Source organism: Corvus cornix, chromosome 2, assembly GCF_000738735.6.
Source record: "Corvus cornix cornix isolate S_Up_H32 chromosome 2, ASM73873v5, whole genome shotgun sequence".
In the NCBI taxonomy this organism is placed as follows: Eukaryota; Metazoa; Chordata; class Aves; order Passeriformes; family Corvidae; genus Corvus; species Corvus cornix.
The window spans coordinates 1,235,644-1,254,053 of NC_046333.1; the positions used below are offsets into that span (position 1 = coordinate 1,235,644).

The window sequence follows — 18,410 nt, forward strand, 5'->3', positions numbered from 1 at the left end:
CCAGCCCTGGGAGCAGCTCCGTGGGATCCTCTGGACTTGTTCCAGAGGAGAGCCACAATTCCAAATCCCAAAATTCCTTTGCAGCAGTGATCAGGGAAACAAAACATCGCTCCAAGACCTTTCTCCTTCCGCGCTCTCTCTCCTCGGAAGGGCCCAGGCTCAGCTGAGCCTCTTCCTTCCCCTTCCTTTCTATTTTGGGCTGGAAAATCCTTCCCAGCTGTGGGGCTGGAGGGAGGAGGAAGGAGGGAACTCTCTCATGCAGGGAGCAAAGTCCTCACCCCCCGCCGGCTCCTTTCCTCACATTCCCAAGTGTTCGTTCCTGGAGAGCTGAGGGACCCTGCACCCCTCAGGGTGGGTGTCCCATCCCACTTCCCTCGATTTCCCGGGAAAACGGGACAACCCACGGAAAAATGGGACAACCCACAATGTTCCTGCAGCTCAGCTCTCTCTTCCCTCAGGGAGTGCTGTGGGAAAACCGGGAGACAGAGGGAATTGTCCCCAAATCCAGCTTTGCCACCTGGTGCCTTTGGAAAGGCCAGCAAGGGGCTGTGAAATCCCAGCTTTCCTTTGATTCCAAGCCTCCTGTTTTCCATCAGAAAACCTCAAGCCACATCCTCTTCGGCTCCTCCGTCCCCTCACCCCGTGCCCAATTAACACCTCGTTAATGAGCACATGTGCAAAGGCATTTCCTGCTGCTGTCTCCCTGCCCACCTGGGCCTGCTCCAGCGCCCCTTTTCCAGGTTTGAGGCAGCATTTGGGATCGATCCCCCTTCGTGGTGGGCAGGGACAGGGATGTGATTGACAGCCAGGTTTTGGGCTCATTCCCCGTGGACAGAGCAAAGGAAGCAAATCCCAGGGATTTGGTGCTGGTGTGAGACCTGGCTCTGGGGCTGGAAGAGAAAAATTCCAACCCGTGGTGGTTTAATCCCATGGACACAACTCCTGCCTCTGGAAAAAGCTGCTCTGAGCTCCTCAGGCTCCCTGCTCCATCCCCTACGGCAAATCCAATCCCAAATGGTCCAAGAGGAGGAATCACCTGGATTCCAAGGTTTTGGAGACTTCAAACCTTCATTAGCAGAGGGGAATTGGATCCAATTAATTGGCACTTATCTAAAGGCAGAATGAATTCCCCCTCAACCTTTCCCAAGGAATGTTTTTTTAGGATTTGGCAGCCCAGAAATTCCCCCTAGGAATTTCCAAACAAGGCAGGGAACCCAGACTGTCCCTGAGATGGTCTAGGGAGTTTGTGGTCCCAACAGAGGGTTTTCCAATTTGGAAAAGTCCTTCCCACTTTCCAGAGGAGCTGCCATCCACAGATTTTGGGATTTCAGATGTCCTTGGACACAGGGAAAGTGGTTGGGTCCAGCCCTTTCCTCCTTGGATAATCCGGAAATTGGGACTCAGTGTCTGTTTTGGGATCAGGGACATGCAGATCCGTGGCCTCCTCATCCAGAGGGAGGATCTCATCCCGCTACCTCTTCCCTCACTGCAGATCCCAAAGAAAAACCAGAGAAGGACAACGATCTCCCCAGTTATGACGCTCCAGCTCCTATTTGCAGACAGGATTTAAAAGGAAAAGTGCATGAGGCAAAGTAGGGTTGGTTTGGAGCAAAATAAATCCTGGGCGGTTTTTCCACTGGTTTCCCATGGTCAAATCCATGCTGGGTTTGTCATTCTAAAGAAGGAAAAAGGACAGGCCCACGATGAGGCAGAAATTTGGGGAGATCCTAAGGAAAACACATCCCACAGTTATCCAAGGGTGGGATTTCTCCAGCTTTTCTTAAGAAGTTTGTGGTGAAGGAAAAGATCCAAGTTCAGCTCTGCTGGAAGGGATCTGCCTGCAGAGCCAGAATCCCTCTGGGATCATCCTGGAGCAGCTCCAATCCAGGCCCAACCCTGCTGCCAGCCCGGGGGTGTCAGATGTTTGGGAAAGGAGAAAGTTCCTACTTAAAATTCCTGACCCAAGGCAACAAGGAGCAACTTGGGACTCGAGGGGGATCTCTCCAGGGAAACTCCTCACCGCTGGGGTCATAGGAAAAGAGTCTTTGACCCCATTCCGGAGAGTGGGAACATGTCCTGGCTGGCAGGGCTGATATTCCAAAGTCTTAGGGGGCAAAAAGGTTAAAACCATCTAAAATTCCAAACTTTCTTCAGCCGCTGTTTACGTGTACAAGCTCCAAATTTCCTTTTTTTTCTCTCTAGAAAGGTTAAAATTCTGCTTTACGGGAGGATGAGCTCCCTGCTCTCCTCCTGGGATGGCTCTGGCCACCTCCCAGGTGTCCCTGAGCCCTGGCTCCTGATCCATGTGGCTCCCACGTGGATCTGTGCCGTGGGCAGCGGAGCCTGAGCCGCTCCAGGAGCTTCCAAAGAGCCCCATCAGGATTCGTGCGTCATCTCCACCTTTGGCTGAGGCACTGAGGGCTGGAGACCCAAAAATTGAAACCAAAAAAACCCCAAACCCCTTCCCCCACAAGCATTTGGTTTCCTCCTTTTCTCTTTTCTTTCCCCTCCCCTTTTTTCCCTTAAATTTAGTCTCCAGATGAAAGCCTTTGGGAAAGAACAGGAAACCCGAACATTTCTCTTCTCCCTACACAAATATTCCATCCCAGCCCTGGTGGGCAGCTGATGCCACCCCAAAGTTAAACCTGGAAGGGGATGAAGTGAAATTCCCAGCCCAGAGCCATCAGGCCTGATTTTTTTTTTTTAATCCATGAATTAAAAGCTTGTCTTTCCCTGGTTTGGAAAAGGAGATGGGACGTTTTGTGGGGAAAGAAGCGGGATTTTTGCACAACCCTGTCATTAGCAAAGGCCATGGGCAACTCTTTCTCTGAGCCCGAGGTGTTGCAGCTCCAAATTGGGTTGTTTTTTTAATAAATAAACTTATTTTCCCAGGAAAGGTGTTATTTTTAGTTGGGAATCTGGGTCTGTTTACCTGGGTTGTGCATCCCAGTTTGGCTTCATTGTCCCTAAAGGACCTAGACCCGATTCCAGGCTCTCCCTGGGCCTGAGGAACCCCAAAATCTGCTCCTGGTTTCCTCTCCAGAGGCTCCAGCACCATTCCCTGATGCCAGGAGCTTCCAGAGGCTGGGAGAAGCCTCAGGAACCTCAGAAATTAATGGAGACAAAGGCATCCAGAGCCCTAAACACCCCAGCCCTCTATAAATCCATATTCTCTCCAGCTATTTCCATCTTCTCCCAGTTTCTGTTCTCCATCCTTGTGGCTCAACAGTGCAGATGTGCCCCAAATTCCACAAAAACCCCAAACCATCCCTTGTGAACATATTCCCAGCACAGTTTTGTCCTGGAAAAGCTGTCACTGCCCCAGTGGACACCAACTGGGGGGTCAACATGGACCAGGAGAGCTCTGAGCATGGAATCATGGATGAGGAGAGCTTTCAGGATGGAATTATGGACCAGGAGAGCTTTTAGGATGGAATCATGGACCAGGAGAGCTTTCAGGATGGAATTATGGACCAGGAGAGCTTTCAGGATGGAATCATGGACCAGAGTGTTCCTCTGGAGTGTGAGGGAGTTCAGAGGCATGGATATGAACCATGACGGACTTGAAGGAGCTGAAAATGGGATGTGGCCTCTACCCGCAAAGTTTTATGGGCCAAGAATTCCCAGTCCTATTGAGGAATATCCACAGAGCAGACAAATAGGTCTTGGAACACATGGGAGGAATCGATCTTGGGAATTATGAGAGGCACAGCTGGTCCATGGTTTAGATTTGTGAAGGAACACAGGGAAAGGGTGGGAAACACTCCAAAGGGTGGCTGAACTCTAATGCTAATTATCGACCTTATTTTAATTGGTATGAGTGATATTACCCCCTCTCCGAGGGAGGCTGGAGGGCTTTGGAAGGACTGGATGTGCTGGAATGAGGAAAGAATGGGATGTGCCAGCAGTGGCAGGTCAGGGGGTTCCGATGGGATGGGGGAGGTTGTGTTTCTGCTCCTGGGTTGGGAATGCAGGGCTGGGGGGGGGGGGGGGGATGGGCAGTGTCTGGAACCAGCTGGTGAGGTCAGGAAGGTGCCTCCGGAGCTGGGTCATGCCAGGAATTGTCTGGTGACGCTTCTGGCCTTGTGACTGGGCTGAGCCGAGACAGGCTGTGACTTGGAACAGCTCCTGGCCCCCGTGTCCCCTCCAATGCCCAGTGCCTCCGGGGCTGAGTGTGGAAGGGGTGTTCTCCCAATAAACACCGGGGTGAAGACCAGCAAAGGTCTTTGAGCGGTGACGGGCAGAAGCCGCCTCCATCCATGGCCATGGAACTTCAGGAGTGGGTCCAGTGGAGATGAGGAAGGGCTTGGAGCGTCTCCCTGGCCTTGTGGATCAACAGTGCAGATGTGCCCCAAATTCCACAAAAACCCCAAACCATCCCTTCCAGCACAGTTTTGTCCTGGAAAAGCTGTCACTGCCCCAGTGGACACCAACTGGGGGGCTCAACATGGACCAGGAGAGCTTCGAGCATGGAATCATGGATGAGGAGAGCTTTTAGGATGGAATCAGGACAGGCTGAGGGAGCCGGGGCTGCTCAGCCTCGAGAGGAGCCCCAGCTGAGAGGGGCCCTCAGCCCTGGGTGTCCCTGGCTGCAGGGAGGGCTCAGGGCAGGGCCCGGGCTCTGCTCCGGGGCCCAGCAGCGGCACCAGAGCCACGGGCAGGGCCTGATCGCAGGGAGTTCCACCTGCACAGGAGGCAGAACTGCTGCCCTGGGCAGGGCCCAGCCCTGAGCAGAGACCAGAGGGGCTGTGGGGTCTCCTCACGGGGATATTCCAGAGCTGTCAGGATGTAATCCCATGCCCTGAGCTCTGGGATGGCCCTGCTGGAGCAGGGAGGTGGCACCAGGTGCCCACTGTGGTCCCTTCCAGCCTGATTCTGTTGGATCACCTCCTTCCATGCTATCCAAACAACCGTATCCCTCACCCCTTCCTCCAGCCACACCCCCTACAGATCCATACGTCCCCAAATGCAGCCCCTCATCCACCCCCTGCCCTCACAACCAGGTTTGAAATCCATCTGCAAACCCCCGAACTCAATTCCTGCCCCTCCAAGGCCCCATTCCTCCCCCTTCCTATCCCAAAACAATTCCTCCCAAAAAGATTTCCCCCCTCTTCCCATCCCAAAACGATTCCTCCCCCTTCCTATCCCAAAAAGATTTCCCCCCTCTTCCCATCCCAAAACGATTCCTCCCCCTTCCTATCCCAAAATGCTGCCTCATTTTTTTTGGTCATTCCTCCCCGCCTGCTTCCAATGCCCCAAATGTCCTTCCCGTAATGGAGTGACCACAATCACACAGCGTATTCCAACTGTGGTCTCCCGGGTGCCGGAATGAGCTGGGCTGATTTATATTCCGTGCCCCTGGATAAACACCTCGAGCCCGTGTTTGCATTTGTGCAGCTGCCAAGGAGCCTCGCAGATGGTTTGAACGTGTTCTCCACATGCAAAGTGTCCCATTCCGGCTGAAATGGGAATTGAGGCTAGGGGGGAAGGAAAGGAGCAGGAAAGGAAGGGAAAAGGGGGATGGGATAGGAGCGGGAAGGAGGGAAAAACTCTCCGTGCACCCTGAGGGGGGTTATCCCAAATTTGCTCCTTCTTTTCTCTCTTCCACCAAAGCAACCTCTGGGATTCTGGCTTGGCTGAGGGGGGGGGCTGGGAGTGAAAACAAGGAGCAAAATGAGGGAGGCATTTGGGACAGCCCCTTCCAAAGGATTCTGGGATTGGCCTTCCTGCCTTCCAAAGGGAAATCCTGTAGCAGTGACATCCAAGAGAGTTTTTGCTTGCTCCCGTCTTGGAATGACAGCAAATTCCATTCCCTGAGATCCCAGCCTTCAAGGGGGAAGGAGAGATCCAAGAGATGTCCTGGTGGATAAGGAGCTGTCCCTGAGCCTGGGACAGGAGCCAATGGGATCCTGGAGGGATGCCATGCTTCTCTTCAGGACTCATTTCTTCAGGAATGTCATCCAAGAGAGTTTCTGCTTGTTCCCATGTTGGAATGACTGCAACTTCCATGCCCTGAGATTCCAACCTTCAAGGGTGAAGGAGAGATCCAAGAGATGTCCTGGTGGACAAGAGCCAGGGGGATCCTGCAAGGATCCCATGTTTCCCTTCAAGGCTCATTTCTGCAGCACTGAAGTGGTCGATGATGTCCTCAAAACATGAGGAATTCCAGTGCCATTCCCGCTTTCCCTGTCCCCATCCGGGAGATACGCAGCTCTGAATTTGGAGGAGTTCACCCACAGGCAAATCCCTCAGGGATAAAAAGGATCATCCCTCTGGCATTGCCTGGACGACGGATACACTCCCAAAACACTTTGGGATATGGGATATGTGTGAGATTTCCTTGTTTTCTTTAGAGTTTATGGATTCCTTTGGACTTCCATTATCCGTGAATCCTACTATTTCTTCCAAGGAAAGCAATGGTTGACTTTTCCAGTTCCCTGTCCTGAACCACCTGGATTGATCCAAACAGCACAGTGGAACCCTTGAACTCGTTTTCACCAAAATTCCAAGAGCTTTTCCATCGGCTTTTCCAAAGAATTGGATCCTTTGGAATTCTCCGTGCTCTGGAATATTGTTACCAGTGTCTCAGGAGGAACTGGCTTATTTTTAATGGGCCAAACTTGCCCAGTTTTCAGTTTTCTTCTTGGAATTCATTGTGGATCTCCTTGGAGAAATGACCGGGAGAAAAGGAAAACAAAGGGAGAGGCCAAGTTGTGATTACTGTGCATGTTTTTATAAATTAAGGAAAAAAATGTTTGGAGGAGATCTTTGAGCAAACAAACAGAAGGGAATGGCTTGTTTGGATTCCAGCGCAATGGGATAGATGGGCTTTTCCCTTCCTGTTTTATCAGAGATTCATGGAATGGTTGGGCTTGGGAGGAGCCTTAGAGATTATCCAGTCCCACCCCTTTCCAAGGGCAGGGAGAGCGCCCACTGTCCCAGGTTGCTCCAAGCTGGCCTTGGACACTTCCAGGGATGGGGCATCCACAAATTCTCTGGAAAAGCTGTTCCAGTGCTTTACCAGCCTCATTATAAAAAATTTCTTCCTTGGAATTCGTTGGAATGAACCCTCCTGTGGTTTAAATGCATCCCTCCTTGTCCTCCCAGGAGGTCTCCGTAGATGGGAGGAACGGAGGGATTCGGGATAGGACAGGAGGATGGAGGGTTTTGGGATAGGAGGATTGGAGGGATTCAGAATAGGAGGAAGAGGCGGATGGAGGGGATCTTCTCTGGGACACTGAGGGGACAAACAGCTTTTGGCTGTGTTAAACCCCAGGGATGTGGATCCAACAATCCCAAAGTGTGGCTGCTCCTGACATCAGTCCGTATTTCCATTTGAAAAACGTTTTCCAAGTGCTTCAGTCAGGGTAGGAGCTCCTCAAATCATTCCAGGAGCTCCAGAGGCACCTGGCTTGACCTGTGGATGTTCCTCACCAGGTTTCCCTACCTGTAATCCCTGCTCCTGACCCAAATCCTCTCTCCTCCCCCCGTGGCTCCCAGAATTTCCAGGAAACAGCCGTGTTATCCTGACTTTTAGGGGGGTTTCCAGGTAGCAGCTCCCAAATATCCACCTGCCCTTCCTTTAACTCATCCATCACCGGGCAATTCCAGGAAGGAAACGATCACTGAGATGTTTTATCCCTCCTCCAAATTCACCTGGAATGGCTTTTCCAAGCAAGGAGCGGGGTGAGAGAGGCCAGAGATGATGTGGAGATGGAGAGGAGGGGGAGGAGATCTCTCTGGGGTGGTTCAGGTGTTGGTAACAGCGACGGATGATTTTGTTGGGAAGCTCGGACACTTCCCGAATTTTGAGTCCCGCGGGATTCTTATCAGCTTTAATGGCTCAGTTCCAGAGACCGAATCCTTTCACGAATCATTCCCACGCAGAGGGAGAGTTTTAAATGCAAAACTCATCCTTTTAGATATTTCTAGGGCAGCTCTCGGCTCCCCAAATTGTCCCCACACAAAGCAGCATTCCAGAGGTGTCCCACCACTGTTCCCTTCAGCTTTTTGGGATGATTTTGGGCAGCTCAAAGTACCCAAAAATAAATAATTGCAGGGTCTGTTACCAGTTTTCCACGTTTCCAGCACGAGGAGGATGCACCCACCACAAAATGATAAAATTCTTATTTTCTGGCCGAAGATTTCGGTGTGATACAAAATGAAACCTCTTAAAAGTGAAATTGCCCTTGGGAAATCGTGAAGATTTTGGAAAAGTGGGCGATTTTCTCTCATTTTGGAGCACTTTTGGAGGAATATTTTTCGCTCAGAGTTGTTTCTCCACTGTGCTTCCTTTAATGTTTACCCAAATTGATTTATTTTGCCATAAGAACTGGTTTTATTTTAAGCAAGAGCACTTTGAGGGCTCCATTAAATCTTTATTTACTTTCTTGTCTGCAGAAAAGACCTCAAGGACATCAACATTTTGTTCTGAGCCAAATTTTGTGGGGCCCTGTGTTAGTTGGTTTTATTTTTTTTCCCTTTGTCTTTTGTACCTTCCAGAGAACCGAAAAATAAACAAACCTTTTTTTCCCAGTGTAAGTTGTCCTGCAAAGAACGAGTCAGAGGGAAGGGTTTTCCCAGTTTCCATGAATGGGAAATGCAGTATTTTTCTTCTCCTAACGGGACTTCAGGCAGAGAAAATGCAATATTTTTTTCCCCTCTTTTTTATCACGTGGATGTGGAGGAATTTTAGCTCCTTCCCCTCACTCCCCCTTGATGTTCCGAAGAAAGGCTGGGATTTGTCGGGTCCTTTTCATCCGCACGAAATTAGAGATAAGAAATCAGCTGCTGAATGAGATTTTCAGTGTTTGTCATGTCCTAAAACCCACCAAGCTGAATAAATCGGTGTCGGCTCCGACCCTGGAGCAGCCAAAGGGCTTTAAAGCATTCCTGGTTTTCCTTTAATCTTGGGAAAGCGCATTGGTGAGGAAGGGTGGATTCCTGGGTGGTTCAAAGCTTTGATTTTCATGGGATACGTGGAGATCTTGGCCCTGCTTTGGATTTAGTTCCTAGAGGAGTATTTTGTGGATAAGGCAGGTGGTTCCTGTCCCTTTGGATTCCCGGGTAACTCCTGTGTCCGACACTTGATAAGCTCCTGGCTGAGGGCAGACACAGCTCTGGGAGCAGATTTGGGGCAGATCCACCACTCTTAGCATTTCACTCCCAATATTCCACTGCAGCTGGAATTTTATGGCTGGGTGCAGTTATCCAGCCGAAAGCCGAGGAGTTCTCTGAGGACACAGAGCTGGGAGCAAGCAATGCCTTGGGGGATTGTGGAGCCCTTTGGAGGGACCTGGACAGGCTGGGGAGATGGGCAGAAAGGAAACTTCTGGAATGCAGCGAGGGCAAGAGCAGGTGCTGGATGTGGGGAGATCATCCCATTCCCACCCCTGCCATGGGCAGGGACACCTCCCACTGTCCCAGGCTGCTCCAGCCCCAATGTCCAGCCTGGCCTTGGGCACTGCCAGGGATCCAGGGGCAGCCCCAGCTGCTCTGGCAATTCCAGCCCAGCCCCTCCCCACCCTCCCAGCCAGCAATTCCCAATTCCCAATCTCCCATCCAGCCCTGCCCTCTGGCACTGGGGAAGCCATTCCCTGGGTCCTGTCCCTCCAGGCCTTGTCCCCAGTCCCTCTGCAGCTCTCCTGGAGCCCCTTCAGGCCCTGCCAGGGGCTCGGAGCTCTCCCTGTGTCCTTCCCTTCTCCAGGGGAACATTCCCAGCTCTCCCAGCCTGGCTCCAGAGCAGAGGGGCTCCAGCCCTGGAGCAGCTCCATGGATTCCTCTGGGCTCTCTCCAGCAGCTCCAGGTCCTGGTGCTGTTGGACCCAGAGCCGGACACAGTTTGTTCTTGTGGAACAAAACTTGGGATAATTTGCACCTTCTGGAGCCAAACACTAAGAAGGAATTGGCAATGATTCCCAGGACTTCTTTCTCCAATGGAATGCCAGCGTTGGCTTCTTCACGGAGGGCCCTCTCCAAACAGGGGGACCTCGGTGTCACCTCTGCAGCTGCAGTGACTCCTCTTTGTCCCTGTTCTCTCCCACAGATGGCTTCTGCCTTCCGGAGTGGGATGGCATCGTGTGCTGGCCCGAGGGCGTGCCCGGCAAGGTGGTGGCCATGCCATGCCCCGAGTACATCTACGACTTCAACCACAAAGGTGGGTGTGGTCCCCAGGGCCGGCGCAGGACATTCCCGACAGCCAGGAAATCCAAAATTCCCTTTCTTCTCACACGGTGCCTCCCTTCCGAGCAGGAGTAAAACCAGGGAAGAGGAAGGGAAGGAGCGGCCGTCGTTTATTGCTAATGGAAGAAAAGCTCCGTTTGAGCTGAAATAACGACACATTTCCCGCACAGAATCACGAATTTCCCACACAGACTGGGACGTTCTAAGCACCAGCTACCTGCTTACAACAGGTTGTGAGTCCCAGAGATTTCCAAATCTGGATTGATTGGATCCCACAAGCTCTGTGTAGCAATAGAACCCCAAAATATTCTTCCAGTTTTAATTCTCCACCTCAGGGCTCCGTTAATTCTGTGTGCAGAGCCCTGGTGGGAGTCTGGGAGCAGAATGTGGGAATTCCTCCTTATCTCCCTTTCCCTCAAGCTCCGCATTTCTTGGCTCGCTGGCGATGCCGGGAAGTCTGAGGGTGTTTTTAGAAGCGATCGATCGGAGCACACTCGGCCCCTCAGTGAATGTTCCAAGCACCCAAGGAGGGAAAAAGGAGGGAATTCAGACTCTCTGCTTGGAGCAGAGCACTGCTGGGGCTTTCAGAAAGCAAGGAAGGACATTCCCGGGCATCCTGGCCGCTCACAGTCTGTCCTGACTATTCCATAAGGGACTGGGAACTGGGATTCACTCCTGGCTGGTGACCTCTCGTTCTTCACCTCAAAGGCCAGGAGGAACAAGGAGTCAGAGAATCCTGGAATTATGTAGGGTGGAAAAGCCCTCCAAGATCAGTCCATTGACCCCCCAGCACTGCCAAGGCCACCCCTGACCATGTCCCCCACATCGGGCTGGTAAATCCCTCCAGGAACGGGGGCTCCACCCCTGCCCTGGGCAGCTGTGCCAGGGCTGGACAGCCCTTTCCAGGAAGGAATTTTCCCAATATCCAACGTAAACCTCCCTTAGTGCAATCCATCCCTTTTTTTCCTCAATATTCCAACATGGCTTGGATTCCTCACTTCACTGATATCCACTGGGTAAATCAGGGAGTGTGGGAGCCCGATGGAGACCCTTAGATGATGGAATCAGAGAATCCTGGAATAGGTTGGGTTGGACAGGACCTTAAAACTCATCCCATTCCCACCCCTGCCATGGGCAGGGACACCTCCCACTGTCCCAGGCTGCTCCCAGCCCCAATGTCCAGCCTGGCCTTGGGCACTGCCAGGGATCCAGGGGCAGCCCCAGCTGCTCTGGCAATTCCAGCCCAGCCCCTCCCCACCCTCCCAGCCAGCAATTCCCAATTCCCAATCTCCCATCCAGCCCTGCCCTCTGGCACTGGGAAGCCATTCCCTGGCTCCTGTCCCTCCAGCCCAGAGTAAAAATCCCTCTCCATGTTTCCTCACACTCCCTATCAGCTCTCCCTCTAGTCCCAGGACCCATGGGATTAATCCCTGCTTTCTGTGAGGGGCTTTTAACGCACACCTGATGCCACAATTCCCACACGGATATCTGAACAGGGATATTCTCCTCTACCAGCCAAATCCAAGGATGAAACCTGGCTCTCCCTTCCTTCTCCAATCTCCATGAGGAGGGCACGGGTAAAAAAAATACCCCTGGACATCCCCTGAGCCTGGAAACGAAGAGCAAAATTATATAAACCACCCTTCTTTTCTCTTTTTTTTCCATAGGGAGAGATGCAAGGAATTCTGAGGATAATTCTGAAAACAATTCTTAATAATTCTGAATAATTCTGATAATTCTGAAAACCAAGGCTTCTCTCCTTGATTTGCAGACCCAACATCTGAACTTAAACCCTAAGAAAGCCCAAAACCCCAAGATCAACTTATTAAAGGCTCCATGGTGTTTCTCAGCTAAAAAACGGATAAAATTGATCGATTGATATGGGGATGGAAGCTGGTTTTTGCAGCTGAGCTTCCAAGCAGGCAGGAGGCCCCAGGGATCCACTCTGGGATGAATTTCCTCCCATTTCCCTGCTGATTCCGTGTCTCCTTTCTCTCCGTAGGCCACGCTTATCGCCGGTGTGACCTGAACGGGAGCTGGGAGCTGGTCCCGGGCAACAACCGCACCTGGGCCAACTACAGCGAATGCGCCAAGTTCCTCACCAACGAGACGAGGGAAAGGGTAGGCATTCCCATTCCTGCACGGAGCAGGAATTTCTGGCCTCATCCCCAGCTAACCCCATTTAAAACCCCAGATGAGCTCCAGCTCATCTTCCTCCTCTTGGAAACTCTTCCTGAGCTTGCCAAAGCCACATCGTGCTTTGATGGGCAATGAGTTGATTGGAAAATTGTCCTCAAAGGCAGAAAAGTTTCCTGCAGCTGCCATGATCCCATTCCCGAAGAGATCTTGGGGAAAATGGGAGCGGTCTGGGGGACGCTCAGAAGTGGTAGGAGGTTGTTCCTTGGCATTGAGGCTCCCTCTGCCACAGCAGGAAATCCTTTCGCTGCCAGGTTGTTATCAAAAATTCCAATGTTTGTGTGGTTGTCTGTGGGAGGGGATGTCCAAACCCTTGTGGAATCAAACCAGGAGCAACTGGTTGGGAGAGCTGGCAGTGTCCAGACTGGAGAGGAGAAGGTTCCAGGGAGAGCTCCGAGCCCCTTGCAGGGCCTAAAGGGGCTCCAGGAGAGCTGCAGAGGGACTGGGGACAAGGCCTGGAGGGCCAGGAGCCAGGGAATGGCTTCCCAGTGCCGGAGGGCAGGGCTGGATGGGAGATTGGGAATTGGGAATTGCTGGCTGGGAGGGTGGGGAGGGGCTGGGCTGGAATTGCCAGAGCAGCTGGGGCTGCCCCTGGATCCCTGGCAGTGCCCAAGGCCAGGCTGGACACTGGGGCTGGGAGCAGCCTGGGACAGTGGGAGGTGTCCCTGTCCATGGCAGGGGGTTGGAATGGGATGATCCTCAAGGTCCCTTCCTACCCCAACCAGAGTGGGATTCCATGATCTTGAATTAATTCTGGTGTAGACACATTTTGGAAACAGTGACACCAGTCCAAAGTTGGAAAAGGGATCCAAAGCACATGGAGAGGCTCTGGTGTGCTCCCAGAAAAAACAATATCCACGAGCCATATTTTCACAAAAGTTCAGGAAAGTGGCAAAACAGCAGCTGGCAGAAATTTCCCTCCTCCCTGTGAGCCAGCCTGGGGCTCGGGAATGCTGGGAGTCTCCTGGAAGGAATTCCGTGCTAAGGTGACAGCAAAGCTGTCCCTGGTGTCACCTGGGAGGATGTGACCTCCTTGTCCCACAGGGAATGACGTTCCCACCCACACGCGCCTGTAATTCCCAAAGAATTCACCCAAACCCTCTGGTTTTCAGTGGTTCTTGGAAGAGTCCCCTTGGATACGGGCATGGCATTAGGGACTGATCAGCTGCAGGCAGGATGATCCCAGGCAGCTGGAGATAAGGATCTAACCACGGCTTCCGTGAGGATGATCCAGAGGCCCTTCGGGACAATGTTCTTAATTTTAAACCTAACCACAGGGTAGGGGAGGTTTTTTTTAAATTTTTTTTTTTCTATTATTATTATTTTTGGTTGCTGTTTTCTCCTCTGGAGTGAAGCAACTCTTGAATGAAGTGGTTTAGGAAAATAAGGAAATGAGGGAAAGGAGGGAATGAGTTCTTTGAGGATCTGAGTGTTTCCTCTCACGTGGACGAGGAACAGAAGGTTGAGTGAACGGGGTGCTGCTCCAGCCACTCCAGCAAAGGGCTGGAGGATGTTCCCTTCCCGAACCAGTCTGGTGGGACTTTCCCCAGTTCAGAGTGGAAAGAACTCTTTCAGCCCCAGAGTTTTCTGGGAAGGTCCTGGAGCAGGTGTTGGAGTTGTCGAGCATCTTGATCAATGCACAAACTTTTGACTTCTCTGAAACTGTCTCCTCTGTCCCACCACCCTCAGCCGTGTCCTGGGGTGGGAATTGTCCAGCTGATGTCCCCCAATGCAAGATTTCCCCTAGGGAAAGGACATCCTTTCTTTTTCACCTCCCACAGTTAGGATTTTTCAGGGTGAACTGGTAGAGGAAGGGCACAAAAAAGAACAGAGTTGCCCATTTTTTTCCACCACAAGGAAGAAATCGAGAATTTCCACCTCCAGGGTGACAAAAAGAGGCTGAAAGCAGAATTTCCTGTGGTGGGGTTGATGTGCCTGACTTTGTCTGTGTCCCCTGAGTGGGGCTGAACTTCCCAACAGAGATTTACAGGAGGTGTCACCTCAGTTTTAGCATCAACCTCTTGGAAAATTACTGCTCCTCATGAGCTCTCCCTTAATGAGCTGTTTTAATAACCCATCCCCCTTATCCTGCGCCCCCAAGGCTGATGCATCTTTAGCCAGGAACTTGCTGTTGTAGCTACAAGGGTGAATAGAATAATATTTAATATTAAGACAAATTAAATCACCACCATTGTTCAGGTAGAATTACCAGGCTGGTCTTGCTGAAGTGGTGTTCACCCAGTGCAAAGAACACAGGAAAAATGAATGCTTCTGCCCGCTTTGAAATCGTATCTTGATCAACAAATGCTTTTTAATGACATCTATTTATTAATTTTTATTATAATTCTTAACTTTATGTTTGCAAGAGGTCTCTTCATCAGGCCTGCCCTCACCTCAGTGATCCTGTGATTGTCACGGGGTCCCTGAGTTTGTCACAGAGGTGGCTGGATTTTTGTGACAAATGAAGCACTCTCTGTGCATCCACTGCAGGTCTCTTGGGCCTCGGGGTCTGAAAACCACTCTGGAAATAAAAGAGGAAGGGAAAAATGCCCTTTTTCCCTCAGTGTGGTGATGACTTTACTCACAGAGAGCACGGGAGGCCTCTTGTCACACTTCAGAGGGGCCCTGCAGCCCTGGGATTAATAAACCTTCCTTTGATTTTGTTTTTTCATGGAGTAGATTTTCAAGAACATCTATTTAATAATCTTTATATCAATATTATTATTATTATTATTAGCCTTGTATTTACAAGAGGTCTCTTCCTCAGCCCAGGCCTGCCCTCACCTCAGTGATCCTGTGATTGTCACGGGGTCCCCTGATTTTGTCACAGAGGTGGCTGAATTCTGGTGACAAATAAAGTGCATCCACTGCAGGTCTCTTGGGCCTCAGGGTCTGAAAACCACTCTGGAAATAAAAGAGGAAGGGAAAAATGCCCTTTTTCCCTCAGTGTGGTGATGACTTTACTCACAGAGAGCACGGGAGGCCTCTTGTCACACTTCAGAGGGGCCCTGCAGCCCTGGGATTAATAAACCTTCCTTTGATTTTGTTTTTTCATGGAGTAGATTTTCAAGAACATCTATTTAATAATCTTTATATCAATATTATTATTATTATTATTAGCCTTGTATTTACAAGAGGTCTCTTCCTCAGCCCAGGCCTGCCCTCACCTCAGTGATCCTGTGATTGTCACGGGGTCCCCTGATTTTGTCACAGAGGTGGCTGAATTCTGGTGACAAATAAAGTGCATCCACTGCAGGTCTCTTGGGCCTCAGGGTCTGAAAACCACTCTGGAAATAAAAGAGGAAGGGAAAAATGCCCTTTTTCCCTCAGTGTGGTGATGACTTTACTCACAGAGAGCACGGGAGGCCTCTTGTCACACTTCAGAGGGGCCCTGCAGCCCTGGGATTAATAAACCTTCCTTTGATTTCTTTTTTTTTCATGGAGTAAACATGTCCAGAGATGTCAGAACGGGGGAATTTGGCCACATAGAGCCGTTGTCTTGAGCGAGAGATTGTTTTCTATTATTATTTCCCTCCCTGGGGAGCAGCATCTCTGCGTCACCACCAACAGCTGCATTTACCCAACGCTTTGCCAGGGGCTCGTGGCTGCCTCCGAGCAGATGGAACCAGAGGGAATTTTAAGAAACCGGGCTTTTAGAAAAAAGAAAACCCAACTGTCTGTGGCTATAAATACATGGATTTGCTGGCTATCTCTGGAAATAGGCCTGTACCTATAGATAGCCGGAGAGATCCACGCCTAAATAAACACCACGTGCTGCACACAGCTCTGTCCAGGGCTGTTTGTTTAGGTGGGGACTTTTCCCATTTCAGCCACGCTGGGATAATTTTAAGATAGGCCAAAGCGGCGAACAGAGGGCCCCAGAGCAAGTTGGTGTCCTGCCCCGAATAAATGGGGATTGTTTCACACAGAGCAGCTCGGAAAGGGCTCTCTGCAAAGAGCAAAGTGTGTTAAAGCCATCAGAGGCCGGAGAATTAACAGCTCGTAACTGCCCGGGGAGGGACGGCTCCTGGGCGGCTTCCTCAGGGAAAATCGCCACTGGAGGATGGGAATGGACAGCCCTGGAGACTGATTCCTCCCTTAGCCAGGTAGGATGAGGCGATCCAGGGAAGTGTTTCCTCAAATTCTTTCCAGATAACGTCAAACAGGAGTGAACAATCGGCTGGAAGTGTCCAAGGCCAGGCTGGATGGGATTTGGAGCAGCCTGGGATAGTGGGAGGTGTCCCTGCCCGTGGCAGGGGTGGCACTGGGTGATCGTGTCCCTCATGGCATGGGGACACCTCCCACCATCCCAGGCTGCTCCAAGGCCCATCCAACCTGGTCTTGGACTCTTCCAGGGATCCAGGGGCAGCCCCAGCTGCTCTGGCAATTCCAGCCCAGCCCCTCCCCACCCTCCCAGCCAGCAATTCCTTCCCAATATCTCATCTAAATCTACTTCTTTCAGCTCAAAGCCATTCCCTGGGTCCTGTCCCTCCAGGCCTTGTCCCCAGTCCCTCTGCAGCTCTCCTGGAGCCCCTTTAGGCCCTGCAAGGGGCTCGGAGCTCTCCCTGTGTCCTTCCCTTCTCCAGGGGAACATTCCCAGCTGTCCCAGCCTGGCTCCAGAGCAGAGGGGCTCCAGCCCTGGGAGCAGCTCCGAGGCCTCCTCTGGACTCTCTCCAGCAGCTCCACATCATATTTATTGTGGATTTGTTCTGTTCCCACCCTCTTCCCTCAGCATCCCTTCCTGGCCATGGAGGAGACAGGGAGCAGAATTAAAAGGACTTTAGGCCTGGCCGTTCTCCTTTGTTCCTTAAATTCCCTTAAAACCAGGAGTGAGGGTGACCTGTGTTCCTGGAGCTCCTCAATCTTTGGATAAAATGAGGCAAAAATGACAAGTGATGAACCTCTGGCAGCTTTTTAGGCTGTTTCTCCTCAAATCCCATGGAACCACTGACAGTGGATCCCTTCTCTTCCACACATCCAGCCAATAGCAGCAGGATCCTTTTTCCGGTCACCTTTTCCAACACTGGCAGCAGCAATGGCATGTTTGGGTCAAACCCCAGGAATCTCCCTCATTCCCATCTCCCCCAAAACCAGAGGGATGCCAAACACGGCTATTTTTAAAGCAGGTCAAACCCATCCCGTTTCCAAGGATGAGCTGAAGGGTGAATGGGATCTCCATCTCCTGAAATCCTGGGAAAGGGGAGTCGGAGCCAGCAACTTGGGAGGTTGGCTCAGCTTGGGACCCACCAGCAGGATGGGCCATCCTAAGATCCAACCTCAATCCTGTCTTCATCTGCTCCTGCTTGTTTGTAGCGTGGGGATTTTACGGCTTCCCGGGAATTCGGAGAGGCCTGGAGAATCCGTCCCCTTCCGAACACAATGGGAAGGGCCCAGCGTGTTGCAGGGCTGCTTTATCTGAACTCCATTGTTCCAAGCAGCAATCCTGGAGCTCTCTGGGGTCCTGGGAAAAGCAAACAACTTTGTGGAGCCTCAAAGTGACGGCACAGGAACGGGTTTGGATTGTTTTGTCCCGAATTCCACCAAGGAATGCCAGCAAAGTGTCAGGCATTTGCAGCAGGACACGGGCAGAGGTTTTAAAGTCTGCGGAGGAATAAAAAAACGATCCGAGAGATGTTTTGTTCGTAATTTCAATCAACCCCGAGGTGCCATCCTCATTCCACGCCTATGGATTTGGTCTGGTGCGCTCCTGGAAATAGAATCCGAGAATCCTGGAATGGTTTGGGTTGGAAGGGAACTTAAAGCTGATTTTTATGGACATGCATGTCTAAATGGGGGTGTCTGGGAGTAAATGGGGGTGTCTGAGGCTAAATTGGGGGGTCTTTTGGGAGAGCTGATCCCAGTCACTCTCCAGCACGTGAGGATCTAAGAGCCTGGAATCTCTATGGATGAAGGGAACCGAACCCCGCAGGAAAAACTCATCAACACTCAGGGGTTTCCCTGAGGCTTTGGAAATCAGTGCCTGTTCCGTGCCTTTGGTGAATATCTCATTTTACGAATATCCCATTTTGTGAA

The 18,410-nt window shown here is 51.4% G+C and overlaps 1 protein-coding gene across 1 annotated transcript in view; it reads left to right on the top strand.

Annotated features, from left to right (window-relative positions):
• Positions 1 to 18,410, top strand: part of PTH1R (parathyroid hormone 1 receptor) — a 77,257-nt gene that overhangs the window by 33,508 nt on the left and 25,339 nt on the right. The window contains exons 3-4 of the mRNA XM_039548332.1: positions 10,045 to 10,155; positions 12,184 to 12,302. Coding sequence (XP_039404266.1) covers positions 10,045 to 10,155; positions 12,184 to 12,302 — 230 coding nt within the window. The remainder of the gene's footprint in view (positions 1 to 10,044; positions 10,156 to 12,183; positions 12,303 to 18,410) is intronic.